General features: G+C 33.7%; 2 protein-coding genes across 3 annotated transcripts in view; both read left to right on the top strand.

The window, feature by feature from the left end:
* Positions 1-2,087: 2,087 nt before the first annotated feature.
* RB195_025887 (uncharacterized protein) overlaps positions 2,088-15,438 on the top strand; it is a gene marked incomplete at both ends in the record, with an annotated part of 22,293 nt that continues 8,942 nt past the window's right edge. The window contains 11 exons of one of the 2 annotated variants that reach the window (XM_013454070.2): positions 2,088-2,171; positions 3,357-3,567; positions 4,551-4,744; positions 4,827-4,926; positions 5,012-5,207; positions 6,242-6,371; positions 7,127-7,272; positions 8,234-8,318; positions 8,403-8,506; positions 10,072-10,162; positions 12,938-13,201. In XM_013454070.2, coding sequence (XP_013309524.2) covers positions 2,088-2,171; positions 3,357-3,567; positions 4,551-4,744; positions 4,827-4,926; positions 5,012-5,207; positions 6,242-6,371; positions 7,127-7,272; positions 8,234-8,318; positions 8,403-8,506; positions 10,072-10,162; positions 12,938-13,201 — 1,605 coding nt within the window. Of the gene's footprint in view, positions 2,172-3,356; positions 3,568-4,550; positions 4,745-4,826; positions 4,927-5,011; positions 5,208-6,241; positions 6,372-7,126; positions 7,273-8,233; positions 8,319-8,402; positions 8,507-10,071; positions 10,163-12,937; positions 13,202-15,438 lie in introns of those variants that run through there. The other variant, XM_064214214.1, reaches the window with a different exon arrangement.
* RB195_025886 (uncharacterized protein) overlaps positions 15,013-15,438 on the top strand; it is a gene marked incomplete at both ends in the record, with an annotated part of 21,248 nt that continues 20,822 nt past the window's right edge. The window contains one exon of the mRNA XM_064214212.1: positions 15,013-15,071. Coding sequence (XP_064070093.1) covers positions 15,013-15,071 — 59 coding nt within the window. The remainder of the gene's footprint in view (positions 15,072-15,438) is intronic.

Below are 15,438 nucleotides of genomic sequence, written 5' to 3'. Positions count from 1 at the left end.
TTATAAATATATAAAATAAATTTTTTGCTAATTGTCAGCAAGCTTAGAATTCACATCTAACCAACTAAAATCTTATCTTTCCTAGACAAATAGGTTTTATTTGAGAATAGTGCAGCGTTGTTAAGTGACGTTCAGTAAATGAGAAAGTGTGAATCTTTTGATAATTTAGCAGATTGTGAATAACGTAAAAAAAAATTCTCTCATCCCATTTTAATCTCGAGACCTTATTTCTTAAGAATACAGTGGATTACAATTTTCAACAAGATTATAACATTGATCAAATTTATAAAACAATCTATATTTTATTCGTTATAAAAAAAGAATGAAAGTAGATTGTGCGCAATACTCGGATCCATTGACAATTTTCGGATACTCAGAGTGGGCTCTTTCTTGTCCAAGCATTTCCCTGAGGGTTTCATCATGTGCGGTGGGCTGTTCACCTGAGACATTTCTCCCTTAAAAATAAATGTCTCTACTTTTAAAACAGTCTAATTATTTTCTAAAAACATTTTGTCGACTATATTGTCTCATATTTTACCCTTTGGAAATTAATTTCTATTCGCTTTCGTTGACCCTTTCCAATTTCACACTATGGCGATAGAATAACGAATTTTTCATTCATAAAATAAGGAGAGAATCGGTACTAATCGATGCATACAGTAGTGAATTAAGAAGTGTTAGAAATATTTTGATGTAAGAACGCTTTAGAAATTTTTACGAATTGGCAAAGCTCCAATATGTCGCTTTCAAGTGATCTACTTCCGCAAATATGTCATAATGAGCTTCCGAAGCCTCTTGAGCAGCTGAATATGAGCGAATAACAACCGAATACTTCTAAAGAGTCATTTTTCCTATGTCTAGACCTTCTAAATTAAAGAACTCCATCAAAATAAGCAATGTTCGACTGCTCTGACCACGTAATTAACAGATCCGAAGTTCTGATTCCAAATTATGGTTTCACCGCTGTCTTTTTAAGGATTTTTCTGTGTGTTTGTTTTTGCTTTCAGAATAAATTCATCTTAGGTAATATAGATATTCGAAACTTGAATATGAGAATCACGAACGTTTATGCAAGCAGAGGTAGTGCATGAATAAGATATTCCTGCTAACCGATATCCGAAGGAATATGCTATTGCTCGCGAACTAAGAATTTTGTATCCCTATCTCCATCCAAGGTAATTTTATTCTTCATATTTTCATTTTTTCTGCTTCTTATTTACAGTTTATATGCTCGATAAAGATGAAACCTTACTTCTCTACAGTTCTGAACTATTACTTCAGATGTATTAATTTGTGATTTCATTTACGAATTTTTCATTGTAGCATTATTTTTTTTTTTTTTGCAATGAGAGACTTTTTTATGCATACACCTCAAAAAAACCTTTATCGATTGCAAAAAAAACGAATATTCCTTGTCCCTAGTTCACCACATCCACATGTTCCTCCGTTCGAATAATGATAGTGGAACGTCATGGTCCCGCCCTCATTCCCTCCTAATCCCCGTTCTCCTTTCTCCACCGTTTCCCTTGTTAAGCGCTGCCCACGAAGCTATGGATGGGGTGAGGGAAAGAGGTGGAATTCATGGAATCATAATACTGATTCCGGCAGAAAGTACATGACTATTTATTAACGAATTTTATCCTCAAGCTATGTGTCCTTGTTTTTTTCCTCTTTTGATGTACCTTGAAGATTTCCAGTGCTTTCATCGAAGTTCACTCAGTATATCCAATGTTTACAAGTAGATTTTCTTCACGTATCCGCAAATACTATCGATATCCTCGAGTCCTCCTAAGTTGCACTTTTTCCTTCGTCAAATCTTGTTCTTGCTCGTTATTTTTCGTGCCTTTCATATCTTTCTCGTTCAATATTTGTACGAGCCTCTTTAGTCAAAAAAAGGGAATGACTATATTTAGAAGTTGCACGACAACATAAGAAGAAAACTATCGGGTGCTCATCTCCTCATCGAGGATTGTGGATCGCCCCCTAAGTACGTCCAAGGCTGTCGTATTCACATTACATGAGCGTCTATACAGATTCACTATTTGCTATGAATTCAAAATAAATAAACTTTTTAGATTTTGTGCTAGATGTCCTACAAATCATATGCTCGGATGGATCAACCATCTTGTATATACGATCGATCTTGTCGTATTGTGAGCATACCGTCACAGGTAATTGATTTTAGCACATTTCTTCTTTCTTTTATTTCTCTTTTTTTCACTTTATCTCTGTTCGTTTCCGTAAACGTTTTTTGGTTCTATGGTGTGGTTTTTTTTCAAAACTACTTCATTCGTTCTTGGCACAAATTACATGGTTAACATTGTATTTTAATCAGTATTTTTGGATTTTTTTTCGACATTTTTTGACATCCACCAATTCACTGCAATAGTTTTTACGTAGATAACCAACATTTTAAGCAGTTCCTGGATATTTATCCCAACGTTTCTAGGATCGATTATATGACTGACACAGACTATGTCTACTGTCTTCCTAGAAGTCTTTCCCCGTCGTCGTTCATAGTACCATAATTTTTGATCACCACGCTATTTCTAGTGTCGTGAGGGAACTATAAAGGATTCATGAGGATGCTGTATACCTCAATGTACCTCACGTAACATACATATGTAATCATAACCCAACGCTATCCTAAAGCAACATGACGATCATAAATGCGAAGAGGGTGACTTGAATGTGAAAATACGCGATGTCATATGGGACTTCCAATAGTAGCCTGGATAATTTTTAATAGTTCTGATGTTTTCGGTGGTGTCTGGCTCGCTAACTGAATTTCATGCAACATCAAATTCTATTTATTTACACGTTCCGGGTCTGACACACACCATAAGCAAAAAAAAACCCTTTTGGTATCCTCGGAAAAAAACGCTGACACGAGACGATTGTGCAAAGATATTTCAGCTTTTTTAAGACTTTTTTGAGTGTTTATAGAACATTCTCCAACAACGATATATTTGAGACTACTGTATGCGTAATTATTCATACAATGAACTAAACGTACACTTTGTACTAGCGTGCATTTACGAACGTGAAAAATGTTATGCTTTAGAAAATCGATAAAATGATAGAAGTTTTTTTCTGGATTTTTGATCTTTAGCGCTTTTTTGTGGATAAGAATCGTTTGCTGATTTTATATACAGTTTTTTTTTCGCATTTTTAAATGATCCAAAAGTTTTAAGAACACTCATATCGTGCTGCAATATTGTTGCAGAAATAATAGCTCTATGCTTACGCGCAATAATATTAACTTCCAGAAAAACTTCTCAAATCGATGGATCTCCCTACAAAATGATGAAATATTGAATTAGACATTATTGAACTCATTTTTTTACTTGATTCAGGTACCAATGCACTGGGCGATACCACTATATGGTTATGTGATGCCAGTAATTGTTATGTTAACATTGGCAACAAATTCTTTTATAGTAATAGTATTATCACATAAATATCTACGTACTCCAACAAATTATGTGCTATTAGCAATGGCGGTCTCGGAATTGTTAACAGGACTATGTGTTATGCCATGGTTTATGTATTATTTCACATTGTCAGGTGAGATCATATTTCAGAATTCTCGAAAGAAAAAATTAGGCGAGAATCTTCTCAAGCACGATCAGTCAACATCGTTTTATTTGCACAACGTAGCTGAGTTTCAAACTGTTTCAAATTTCTCAATAACTGCAATTTTTCGACTAACGACTTATTTCATGCAGTCTTTTGCTGTATCCTAATTCCCTACTGTCATGAAATTGAAGTTGAACTTTCTTTGTCGTGCTAAAAGTGCATGGAACTAAAAACATTCGCTTTTTTTGGCCCTATGTTGATTCCAAAAATGAAAGGAGACCTACAGTAGTTCCATTTACAATGAATGCACCGCAAGAAACTCCCTTAAATCATACGATTTACTTATAAATGAGTTTTGCATAATTTTTACAACGTGACTTTCACAATTTTAGAAATAGTAGCAGAGTTTAGAACAGTACTGACTTTACCAAAATCAAAGATGAAAAATGAATCTGTAGTTTTTTTTTCTATCATTCTTTTATACATCACTGAAAGTTGAATTATTGATGAATTTGCTAAATACTGAATGATTTTATTATTTAATTCATCCATTTGAAAAAAATATACATCTATCTTTGCTGGCTCCCCTTCATTTCCTTAATTTCTGCTAACCTTTCTGATATCCTTGCCATCCAAGAGATTATCGAGGATGATTACATGGCAATCAGAATAAATTATACCGCTGTCATAACCTATAATTTCCTATTCAGTTAATAACATAGTTTATCACATTATTTTTTCACTAAGAGTTGTTTATCGCGTTTAAAAAGTTTACATTTACGTTTCTAATCAGGTAATTTAGAATTGTGTAGACAGCGGGCGTTCTTTGATAATCCAAAGAACCCGCTCTATAGAGATGGTTTAGAGATCAACATATTAAACTTTCTACCCCAATTAGATATTTAATAAATCCAACAATTGATTCAGTGGTGCTATTTCCAGGCTTCCAGGATCTGTGTTCATACTTTTAGGATTTGAAGCGGACATTAAATACGGTCTATCTTCATTTTGGTGTAATGCTGCACCGTATATGGCTGCTGTATTACCGTCAATATTTCATACAACAGCAATTTGGTTAACTGTTTATTTGGCTATACAACGATATATTTATATTTGTGTACCAACGCTTGTTCGTCGATTTTGTACGATTCATCGCAGTAAACAAGTAAGTAATGAGTTATCAATTATTAATAATTGGATTTCGTTGCTTTGTTGCGTTTTTCCCCCCCACAATTCGAAATATTTAGGTGATATTTATTATTTGTATAGCAGCTGTTTTTATGTATATTCCTGATGTATTAGCATTTGAAAATGAATCGCTTGATGTAATGGATTATAGAAAAAATGGTATTTACCTTTTAGGAATTACTTATTAATTACTTATTACTCCTTTTGTACTTTTATTATTAGAGTACGTATTTCCTTATTTCAGTGACAAGACGTATGTGTTATCGACGACAAACGTGGTTATTACGAGCAATTGGTCTCGATGTATTCTATAATCTTACATTTTGTGCACAAACTGTATTTGTACATTTAATACCGTGTGCAATGCTTGTGGTATTCACATGGAAACTCATCCGAGCGATTCAATTAGCCGACAAACGACATGCTAGCCTTCTTTCTAAGTACGTCTTACTACATAGAACTGGAACTCCTTTTAATGACTCTTTTTTTATGGAAAAACTTTTTTATTCTTAGAAGATCTGCATGAGTGATTTGCTTTAAGAGTATGCCTTTGTCTGGATATATAAGCAAAATATGCTCCAGGAGAAGACAAACCACATTGATTTTAGAGCATAGAGAGGAAGGAGAGGCTACACATATAGAAGGAGAAGATTCCAGAATTTCTATGATGAGAAAATCCTTTTAGAGCATCGACAACGCTTTGCGTGAAGAAAAATCAAGTATCCTCGTTGTGTAGAACGCAATATTTCTCAGGATTCGCTACGAATTCATCCCGTTACCTTTGTCCACAAAATTCACCGTCCTCGTATCACACATTCAACAATATTCAACTCTGTACCCACTGCTATACTGGTATACATCTATTCAATCAAGCGGATTGTTATGAGTAGAAAAACCAACAACTCCACTGAGCGTATACACTCATTCCACGGCTACGAACAATAGATGTAGAGTATTTTTGAGTATGAACGACGCGACCACCGGAAATTTCCCCCATCATTTCGACCCACAAAAAAACGCATAAACGTAAACACTCATGAAAGAGAAGTGGTGTGAAGGATTCACATTTTTTTTCTCTGAATATGGGATCCTACCTCTTATTCTTCTCAAGTGATCATTCGAGAGGCAGAAGTGGATGTGAAGAAGTGTGAACGTTTACGTGTATTTCTATGATGTTTGTGTGCTCATTCGAATTTTCTCGCCTCTGCGATGAGTAACTTAGACGCTGGCTGTTTGTGGATTTGCCACAAATGAGGAACTTGCATAGCCATCCTCCGTATTGAGTGTGAGTTGGGATTGTATATCAGCGATACGTGTTCATTCAGCGGTAAAATGACAAGGATGGATTTCGAGTTGGTATCCAGTGAAAGAAACAACAGTTGTTGAAAAATAATAAAGATACGGATAGATAAAGGAATTTACATATTTTTCTGAATCTTTGATCCTTTATCTGCTTTAAGGATACATATTACAGATCAGCTCGTCGAAGATTCTCTGAACCACCACCGTCGACGGATTCCTTGACACATGAAAAGAACTTTCCAAAACTTCTAAAAACACAAGAAAGCGTTACTGAGCCGAAACGAGCTCAAGGATTGAAGCAGGTGATCCGAAATTATACTCACTTTTATATCTGAGTTTGAAGTCTGCTCTGCATTATCAGAACTTACTTTGAAAGTTAACCGCTCGCATTGTTTTATTTGTTGCTAAATCAGCTTTGTATTTCTTTCATAAAACGGTGAAATGTTTTATCCTCAAAAAGCAAAGGGAACAGATTGAAAAATACTAGTAATCATACGCAAAATTGCTCATGAAAATTCATTTGTTATTTGTCAAGGATCAGTCAATGAGGAAAAAAAACATATAGAGAAAGAAATTAAACTTGAATACTAATTATTTGTGACCGTTCTGTTCAATAAAAGTGCACCTCTCTCTCTTTTTTTTTGTCTCTTCCTTCCCAATCCTTAACTATTTTTCCTTTATGTCATCAATTGCTTCTTATGGTTATTCTTTTTTGTGGAGTGAAGAGTCCCATGCTCATCTCAATTAGGAAAATTTTGTTCTTGCTGAAAGGAGTTGTTTAGTTTTTGTGACTGCAAAGAAATTTTCATAATTATTCCTATGTCTCATGAGGTCTATATTTTCTAGAGTTTTCTTTCACTTTCATTTGCTCGCTACCTCAATGAGGACCAACCAAGCCTTATTTTCTTTTTGAACCACTTCAATAATAGGATGAAACGTCTAATGATTTCGTTATACGAGGGAATATGTACTCTGAGTTGGCGATAACTCAATTCTAAACATTAAAATTGGTCTTGTTTATTATGTGGACGATTTTACTAATATGATTTTCTTTCAGAATACTCGAATGCTTATCGTGGTTATCGTATTATTTCTGGTGACGGAAATTCCTGCGGCATTGATATTTATTATCCACGTTTTGTCAGTATCGTTAAAGTCCTACGTGATCAATTATCAACTTCTAAACGTTCTACTAATTGTGAGGTGAGCTTATAATGATAGGAATTACTGTAAACATAGTAAACTTCTGGAAAAAAAAGAACATAAACAATCGTTTGATTGTTTTCACCGCCAATGGCGTGGAATCGTAGAGGGAGGAAAAAGGAAATGGATTGTGGGAAAATAGGCTTCACATCCAAAGGCACGCCATCAATTTCCCAGATGTACGTTTGATTGCAGAGAGGAGTGAGTGAGAAAGTAGTTACTCATACTTAGGGCTCAATGAGAGGGAAGAATAAAAAATGTTAGAAAAGAGGATCTAAAACTAAAACGCAAAATTTTGAACTTTTTCGCAGCTTCAACGCGGCTTTTTCATTTTTTTAAGCTAGCGTTTTTCCTTGAATATATGAAAAGTCGACTATATTTCTAGAATCCCAAAAATTATGTTTTTTACTAGCGTTATATCCTAGAAAATGTACAATTTCCCTCGTTAGCAAAAGCCTAACAAGGAAGTACATTAGATATTCCGAAATTTTAACCGGAACAACAAATTTTAATGCGTTAAAAATTCTGGTAAAAAAAGATGGAAATTAGATATGAAAAACGTTCTGGATTATTCTTTTCTTCACACATCACTAATAGCTTTCGTCTACATATCTTTGTTACTTGCATTCTAAATTTACAAGTCGTTCACGAAAATATGTCAATTCATTGTGATGTAAGCAAATTTTTAATCTATATTATGTTTACGTGTTCAACTCCGAGACAAATTTCCGATATTCCTAGGCTCAAATCTCTTCATCGTTACTCCTAAAATAAATGAATATGCGTTGATCCACAAGAGAGATCAGGAGATATGCGTGCTTTTTCTCAGGAAATTAGGAAGAAATTCCACAAAATTCGTTTGTTGAACCCATCACCTTCAGCCTGTTTCGTTCCAATAAAAAAAAGAATTCATTTAATGAAAATAGTAATGAACATCAGCTAGATAGCTTCTCTGCTTCAGGAATGTGCTCATTGTTATCTCGTATCCATTCCGTTTTGCAATCTACTGTGGAATGTCGCAACAATTTCGCGATGTGGTTAGACAGGTGAATAAATTTGAATCCATGAAATTTAAAAATCTCCAAAAATTCCCCGTATAAAGTAATGTCGTGTTAGCGTAGTAAATTTAGATGTTTACTGGAAAATTATTGCCAAGAATTGTACATGACAAGGATAATTCTACAACAATAGCATTGGTCCATACAACGATCGACAAAGAAAGTGATGAGAGACGGTGAGATCATTAGATATTGATTTATGGTGAAATATATGTATTTTTACATACGTTACAAATGATAAAAAATAAAATAAATGAAAAAAATATAAAATAATAAAATGAATGATAAAAAATTGCATTGGAAAAGTAGCAAAAGAGAGTCTGGAGAGACAGTAACTGTACAGTATCATACGACTTCCTTTGCTGTGTGTATAAATATGCGCTAAATAGTTTTTATAGTTATGAATATTGTCGATTTTGGATGTCTTAGTGAATTTTGACAAGGACTAAGTGGCAGAGATAAAATTACGTAAAGATTCTGAGATAAAATAAATAAATTATAAAGATAAGATAATAAGATAAAGTAAAATATGTTTGATATATGTAAAAAGGACAATTGAGAGGAATATACTTTCAAAATTAAGATTTTTTTGGGAGGACTAATTAGAAATCAAGGGATTCAAGATTTCTCATTTTTTAGTGTTGAAAAAAATTGTAATAGTTTTTTATATTCTTTGAAATACACATATTTGGTGGCGCAGGAGCAAATTTACGAGGTGAAATCTGAGGCATTGTACTCTTGGTAAAAGTACATAATTTAAAAATATTCCTATGTACTATTATTTTAGTAAAAATCACTAGAATATTTCTCTTCTAAACCCCTTTAATATTTAGGTCTAGTGTTCGTGTCGATTAAATTTTAATTGCTAATTTTTTTTGTCAGATAGAAAATGAAAGCATAGAATTAATATTGAACACTTGACAAGATTCCTTGTTCACTGCACTTTTCCACAACCATACTCACAATTTTTTATGGAATTTCAAAATGTTCCTCTGTAATTTTGAATTAGCGAATTTTGAAGCAGATTTGAGTGATTTTGTGATTGGCGCACGTCCAGAAACACATTAGAACAATCGTATTCCAGAAATCCTTTACCATATCTTTGCGGTTCATAGCTATAGCGATTCTTTTTCTTTCTGGAACTTTTTTTTGAAGCCGAACGGAGAAAGTCTATTATAAAGTTTTACTTCTATTCTATGTTCTGGAACTAGGAAATGAAATTTTATTCCTCATCAGAGGGAATTTATAGAAACAAAATTATCCCACGCAAACATGATGAATGAACTTAAACGAAACTTTGCAAAAAGACAGAACTCATATACTTTTAGTACATCGACAGAAATAAGTTGGAACTTAAAAACGAACTATACAAATATTGTTTAAAGTGCTTAAAATATTAACAAATCAATATTTACGTAAATTACAATCTATCATTCCGTTATAAGGTATTTATAAATTGAAATATTGGCGACCTTTTCAGCCAATACGATAGCGTACGCCCACTCGATGCATTGACAACGAAATAACTAGACGTTAATTACTTTGTAAGAAATACATGTCTTATTTTATCGAGTTTGGCTGCTTTTCGTGCTTTTTCTAGCTTTTTTTGGACAAGTTTTCCTTTGAATTTCTGATCCAGAACGCAAATACTGCAAACTGCATGAGCTTAATGATACTATGGCATGAATAACAAGTTCAACAATTATCCATGCACAAATGGATAAATATCTTTTTTTTACAGCAATTCTTCTGCTATTCTTTGCTCAAATGGATTGATGTCGACATCTTTATCTGCTTTTCCTATCAGAAATATGATAAAAATTAGCGAAAAAGTAAGTTTTAATTAAACTTTTAGCGGGGATTTAGCGTCTTTAGCGCGTGGAATTGTTTGAAATTAAATCCTGATGACGTCGTTGTGTTATCCGTTGATTGTTCAAATACGATTATGTAAAGAAGTTGCTAAGAATGAGAGTTTGTTTGAAAAAAAAAAACCTACGCCTAATCACATTGAGATTGTGGACGTAGAGAAACGTGCGGTTTGTTTAGGTATCTAATTGAGAAGGCGAGTTAGCAAAGGCGTGTAAACAAGCAGACATCTTTCAAACTGCTTTTTTTCCTGTCTACGATCCGTATTTGAAGGGAATAGTCGGAAAATTTTTGCATTTTTATCTTGAATTCTACTCAACTATAAACATAAATGAGAATGAAATGACATCCTTCAAAGAAAGTTCAACAAATGACGTTCGAGTCTCAAAAGTTCTCTTCTTAACATTTTCATTTCTAAATCCACAATATGCTGTGAAATATCGCTATGTAAACGAGGTTTAGGTAATTCGATAGTTAGATAATTAGATACTCTTATCCACAAACAATATTGTCACTATTTTCTGGATTTCGGATGTTGATGTTTGGGTGGTACATTGAGGATTGTAATGACCGGGTGCGATTGCAATACATATGAAATTATTGCAATCATAGTAAATAGATTAGTATAAATAATCTAACTATCCCTAAGGATGCTAATTTCCACGTTCTGTAAAAAGACTGAGCTGGATAGTTTGTAAACAATTTTATAGAGTCAAAATTACAGAATTTATTTCTCTTATAAGCACTATAATATTAGGTTGCGCAGTGATTCATAAGAATTTCTTTTCCAAATTGAAAAGTACAAGTAGAATTCAAAAGTAAAGGGTAAAATACATAGCGTTGTTCAATCCACATGAAGGTGCACTTGCGCGTTCGACCTCAATTAAGAATCGTTTGAGGACAACGAACGCCTTTATAGCCTTACAATGAGTTACGGGGACGAGCCGATGTGTCAAATCAGTGTTCTTATCCTTTGAAACAAGTCTGGTACTAATTTATCGATCCCTTAAAGAAGGATGAAAGGTTTGATTGGCACTGGAGCGGATTTGAGCTATCGATCATGCTGTCACAGCCGAACCTCTTACCAAATGCGCTACATCAACCAGAGTTTATAAACATTTCAGAAATATTTTATATAACTAATCGAAAAATAATCTCCCACTCTACAAGAACGTTCTATTCTAGAATTTCATTTAATTAATTTTCTAGACGATTAAGGTTGGGGTGTCTTTCTAGACGATTAAGGTTGGAGTGCCAGGAGGAGAAAATGGAGGATTTTCGACACCACTGGTTTTTTTTTGCATTTAATCGAGACGATAAGGCATTTGATGCTGAAATTACCTGCTGTGTATGAAGAGGGAGCAATTTTTGAAAATAGCGCTCATCATTAAGAAATGATTCTCGCTTCAAAATTAAGGATTTTAACTTTGTAAACGGATCACCAGTTGATCCTATTGTCATAAGTCGAGCAAAAAATCTTTTTTTTTCTTTTTTTTTGCGAGAAAAAAAAACAACTACTGCAAATTAGTTGAAAATATGATGCACTACACTGTTGTTGCTCGCATCGTTCAATAGTTTTTCTATGCCAACTATTGGTTTTTTTTTTTTTCTAATTTTTCTTTTGGGTTCTCCAAGCCTTTTTTGTTCTGCTGTGGATTTTCCATAATCTCATCGGATGACGTTCATATGCAACATAAATCTCTCGAGCAGCTTCTGCGGTCTTATCACCTCGATATGTTGCAAAAAATTGAGGATGTCAAAAATAGCTGCCTTTTTTCAACTTATCACTACATTTTAAGGATCTGAGTAAACAAGGATCAATAACGAAGAAAAAATTACAGCAGGAAAATATTGTAGATTAAAGAAATTCCTAACCTAATGATAAATAATATTTTAGAATTACTTTTCTGAAGTTTTTATGTGCATTTTTCGCGCTGAAGAAAAAAACGCTTACAACCTACATACACCTCTACGCAATAGTTACAGAAATATTTATCTGGAAATATTACAAAAACCGTTTCTGCGTCAGATGTGTTTTAGTACATATGTTTACCGTATTCCTATAATATCATCCAACATTTTTTTTTTGCCTCCTTCATGGTGACGTTGATTTGAAATATCTTAATTTAACTCTTTAATTTGAGAGGTTTTACATATTGGTTGTTAGCTTTTCTTAGAATTATCATCATTATTATTATTTTCTTAGAATTTCTTGTATACTCAACCATTTAATTACTCTAAATTGTTAATGAGGAGGAATTCATTCAAAGTTATCCAAAATCATTATTTCGCTGCCACGACATGAATTCGTGCACGATAAATTATCAGAAATACCTTTTTTAATTACTACTCCCCGTTTCAGATGATCGTAAAGATTGGATTTTTGGTCACTGGCTAAGCGTTCTAGATGTTTTCTTAGTGTTGGTAATCTCGGGAGCGGCACCTATGCATCGGTTAAGCATAGATAATTAACTTCATTCTGTAGAATAAATATTATAATAGCAGAAAAGAATATGTAAGTATGTAGTAAAGGTTATAAAATGGTAAAAGATTTGTCTAGGAGGAGAAAAACAGTGACCCGACACGTCAGCTCGCCCACGCAATTCATCGTGAAAGAATGAAAACGTGTTCGTAAACCACAAAATAATAACACTGTGAATGATATAAAGCTAATTTTAAGCCGCTGTAGTCACTTTATAAAATCCTTTTCCTGAACAACAATAATCTATGAATTATTCTAGGGTATTCAATGCGGATCGTCTGCCCTCGAGACTCCAATACCTGCTGTTGACTCATGTACGAGGGAATTTTGCTTGTGTGATAATAACGATGCAGCGGAACGTCGTCATCAGAAGTTAACAAGCAAATACGAATTATGTGATCGTTCAACACAGTGTAATATCCGTATGGATTCATTCACGCCGGAACGTAAAACTTCTATTATACGTACAGATCTCGGAGAGAAAACGATCATTTGTGAAGCTATGTTCTCACGAATTGTTTAAAAAAATTTTTCCCATTTTTATCGAATTTTTTTTTAAATCCAAAACATGTACTATTAACACTCGCATTCCTTGTTTGAAACTCTATTCTACCAATCAATCCATACGGGATCTCTTGTCGGGAAGAACAGTGTTATGATATGATTTTACTTCATACTCGAATCTTTGATTGTGTAGCTATTTAAAAGAGTCAAATGACTATGATGAGGTAACGAGTGCAGTGAGTATTTCTTTGTATAACTTTAAGAGAACGCCATCTATGCCTGTTATCCTCAAACCTCACCAAAAACCTAATAATATTTATGCAGTTTTTTTTCCCGTGATCAATCACATGACGCGATGAGATCTCTAACCACATAAATCTGCATATCTCTATCAGTTCAGGCAATAAGTTAGACAAGATATACGCGCTACTACAAAAGTATAAACGCTGTTTTAGAATTAACACAAGTTTAGAAGCTTAGCTTCAAACTGAGCGGATTTTTCGTGTAATAACGGTCTCGTAGATAAAGTTTTGGCGTCTAGATGAAAATTGTGGATATGAGAACAATATTTTAATTCTGCACCGAAATCCTGAATCTTAAAACCAATCATATTAATGTGAAATGGGTACGAATGCTTTTTTTGTTTATTTCGGGTATCCATGATCGTCACAATAAATCATATCAGAAATTAACACACTCGTGAAAAAACTCTTCTCTTTTTATTTTCATCTCTGTTTATTCGCTTTTTCTCTTGTAGAGATACAAAGAAAATTCGTGATGTGCATTGATCTACTTAAATTTTCCTATCGCATAATGAAAATATGCAAATAGTATGTCCTCAATGAGGAACACTAATCATCCTATATCTGTCATCCTGTATTTTTTATCATGTTTTCCAGGGTTTTAACTGTGATTTGTAGTACAATTTTGTTTGATTTCACTATGAAATGAAGATTTCTAAGAAAAAAAAAATATTCGATTGTTGTTGATGAAAAACAAAAGTACATCTAAATATCATTTTGTTGACTAGTATTGAAGGTCTCCACCCTCTTTAAGAATATGAAGAATATCAAAAATATTAATACGATATTTTAATTCAACATGTACAAACAGTAACTACAGTAGCTACTTCATTTGACTTATGTTGCTGAGAAAGAATGTTATTCTTCGTGGATTCGCTACGTTACAGATTAAGATATATTTTAAATCTGTTGCCTGAGGCTTATCTTTGTCAGCCTTCCAGAAGAAATTTTTGTAAATTCACATTTCCGGCATGGATATTCAGTGACTATAGTTTTACGACAACGATTTTCCGTCATTTTTAGAATTCAAATTTCAAAAAAAAAATAAATAAAAAAAATTCAATTCTCATATTCAAATTGTTTGAGTTTTACGGGAGCATCTAGAGATTTCTGAGCATTCATTCTCCCAGATGTCTTTAAAACATTTTCATATCCGAGCAAGCGATCATAACTTTAATTATCAAAATTATGATTAAAGTGAACAGGATTGAACTGTAGGTTAAAATTTTTACATTTTCATTAATAACAAACTTCTGGACATCTTTATTTTTATGAGATATTGGAAAGGAAAAAAATAACGAAGTTTTACCCTTATAAACGGCGAAGACTATGTGCTAGTCTGGCGTTCATTATAGATCCCGAGAATTTTTTTCCAGAGACCACCACGTGCTATGAGTGTGATCCGGTAGATCACGTACAACGGAGGTTTTGACCTGTAGTCAATTGATAATTTGTGACCGTGACGCATTCAGCACTAGTGCTGTCCATTTCTGGACATTTGACATTTATCCAGAACTATTCCAGTGCTATGGACGCCATACTCTCAGAATCATACGGCAAGATTGTAACTCCTGTCGACTATCCTCAGTGAGTCTGTGGTGATTTCCAAGAAAAGTAGGAAGTTTTGACTTGATCGGCCTGCTCAATGATCTATTGACCGAACAGACAAAGTGGTGGCCCTCAATTCCGGAATTGACATGGAAATGAGTGGGCGTTTTGAAGAATAAGTCGTTGACATATTCAGCATTACAATCTCTGGAAAAAAAAGAGGAGGAAACAGGAAACGAGGGAAATGAGGAAACATTAATTGTTGATAGATATCGATAGAAATCCTGGTCTACAGCTCACCGCACTCGCTGAGGGAGTTTATCAGCAGTCATCATATTGAGGGCAATCAAGGATAGACATTATTGATTGACATGTGATGCAAATCTAATTAAAATGGTCCTGAAAC

Source organism: Necator americanus, chromosome X, assembly GCF_031761385.1.
Source record: "Necator americanus strain Aroian chromosome X, whole genome shotgun sequence".
Classification (NCBI taxonomy): Eukaryota; Metazoa; Nematoda; class Chromadorea; order Rhabditida; family Ancylostomatidae; genus Necator; species Necator americanus.
The sequence above is the reverse complement of the archived record's forward strand: the minus strand, read 5'-3'. Positions and strand labels throughout refer to the sequence as shown.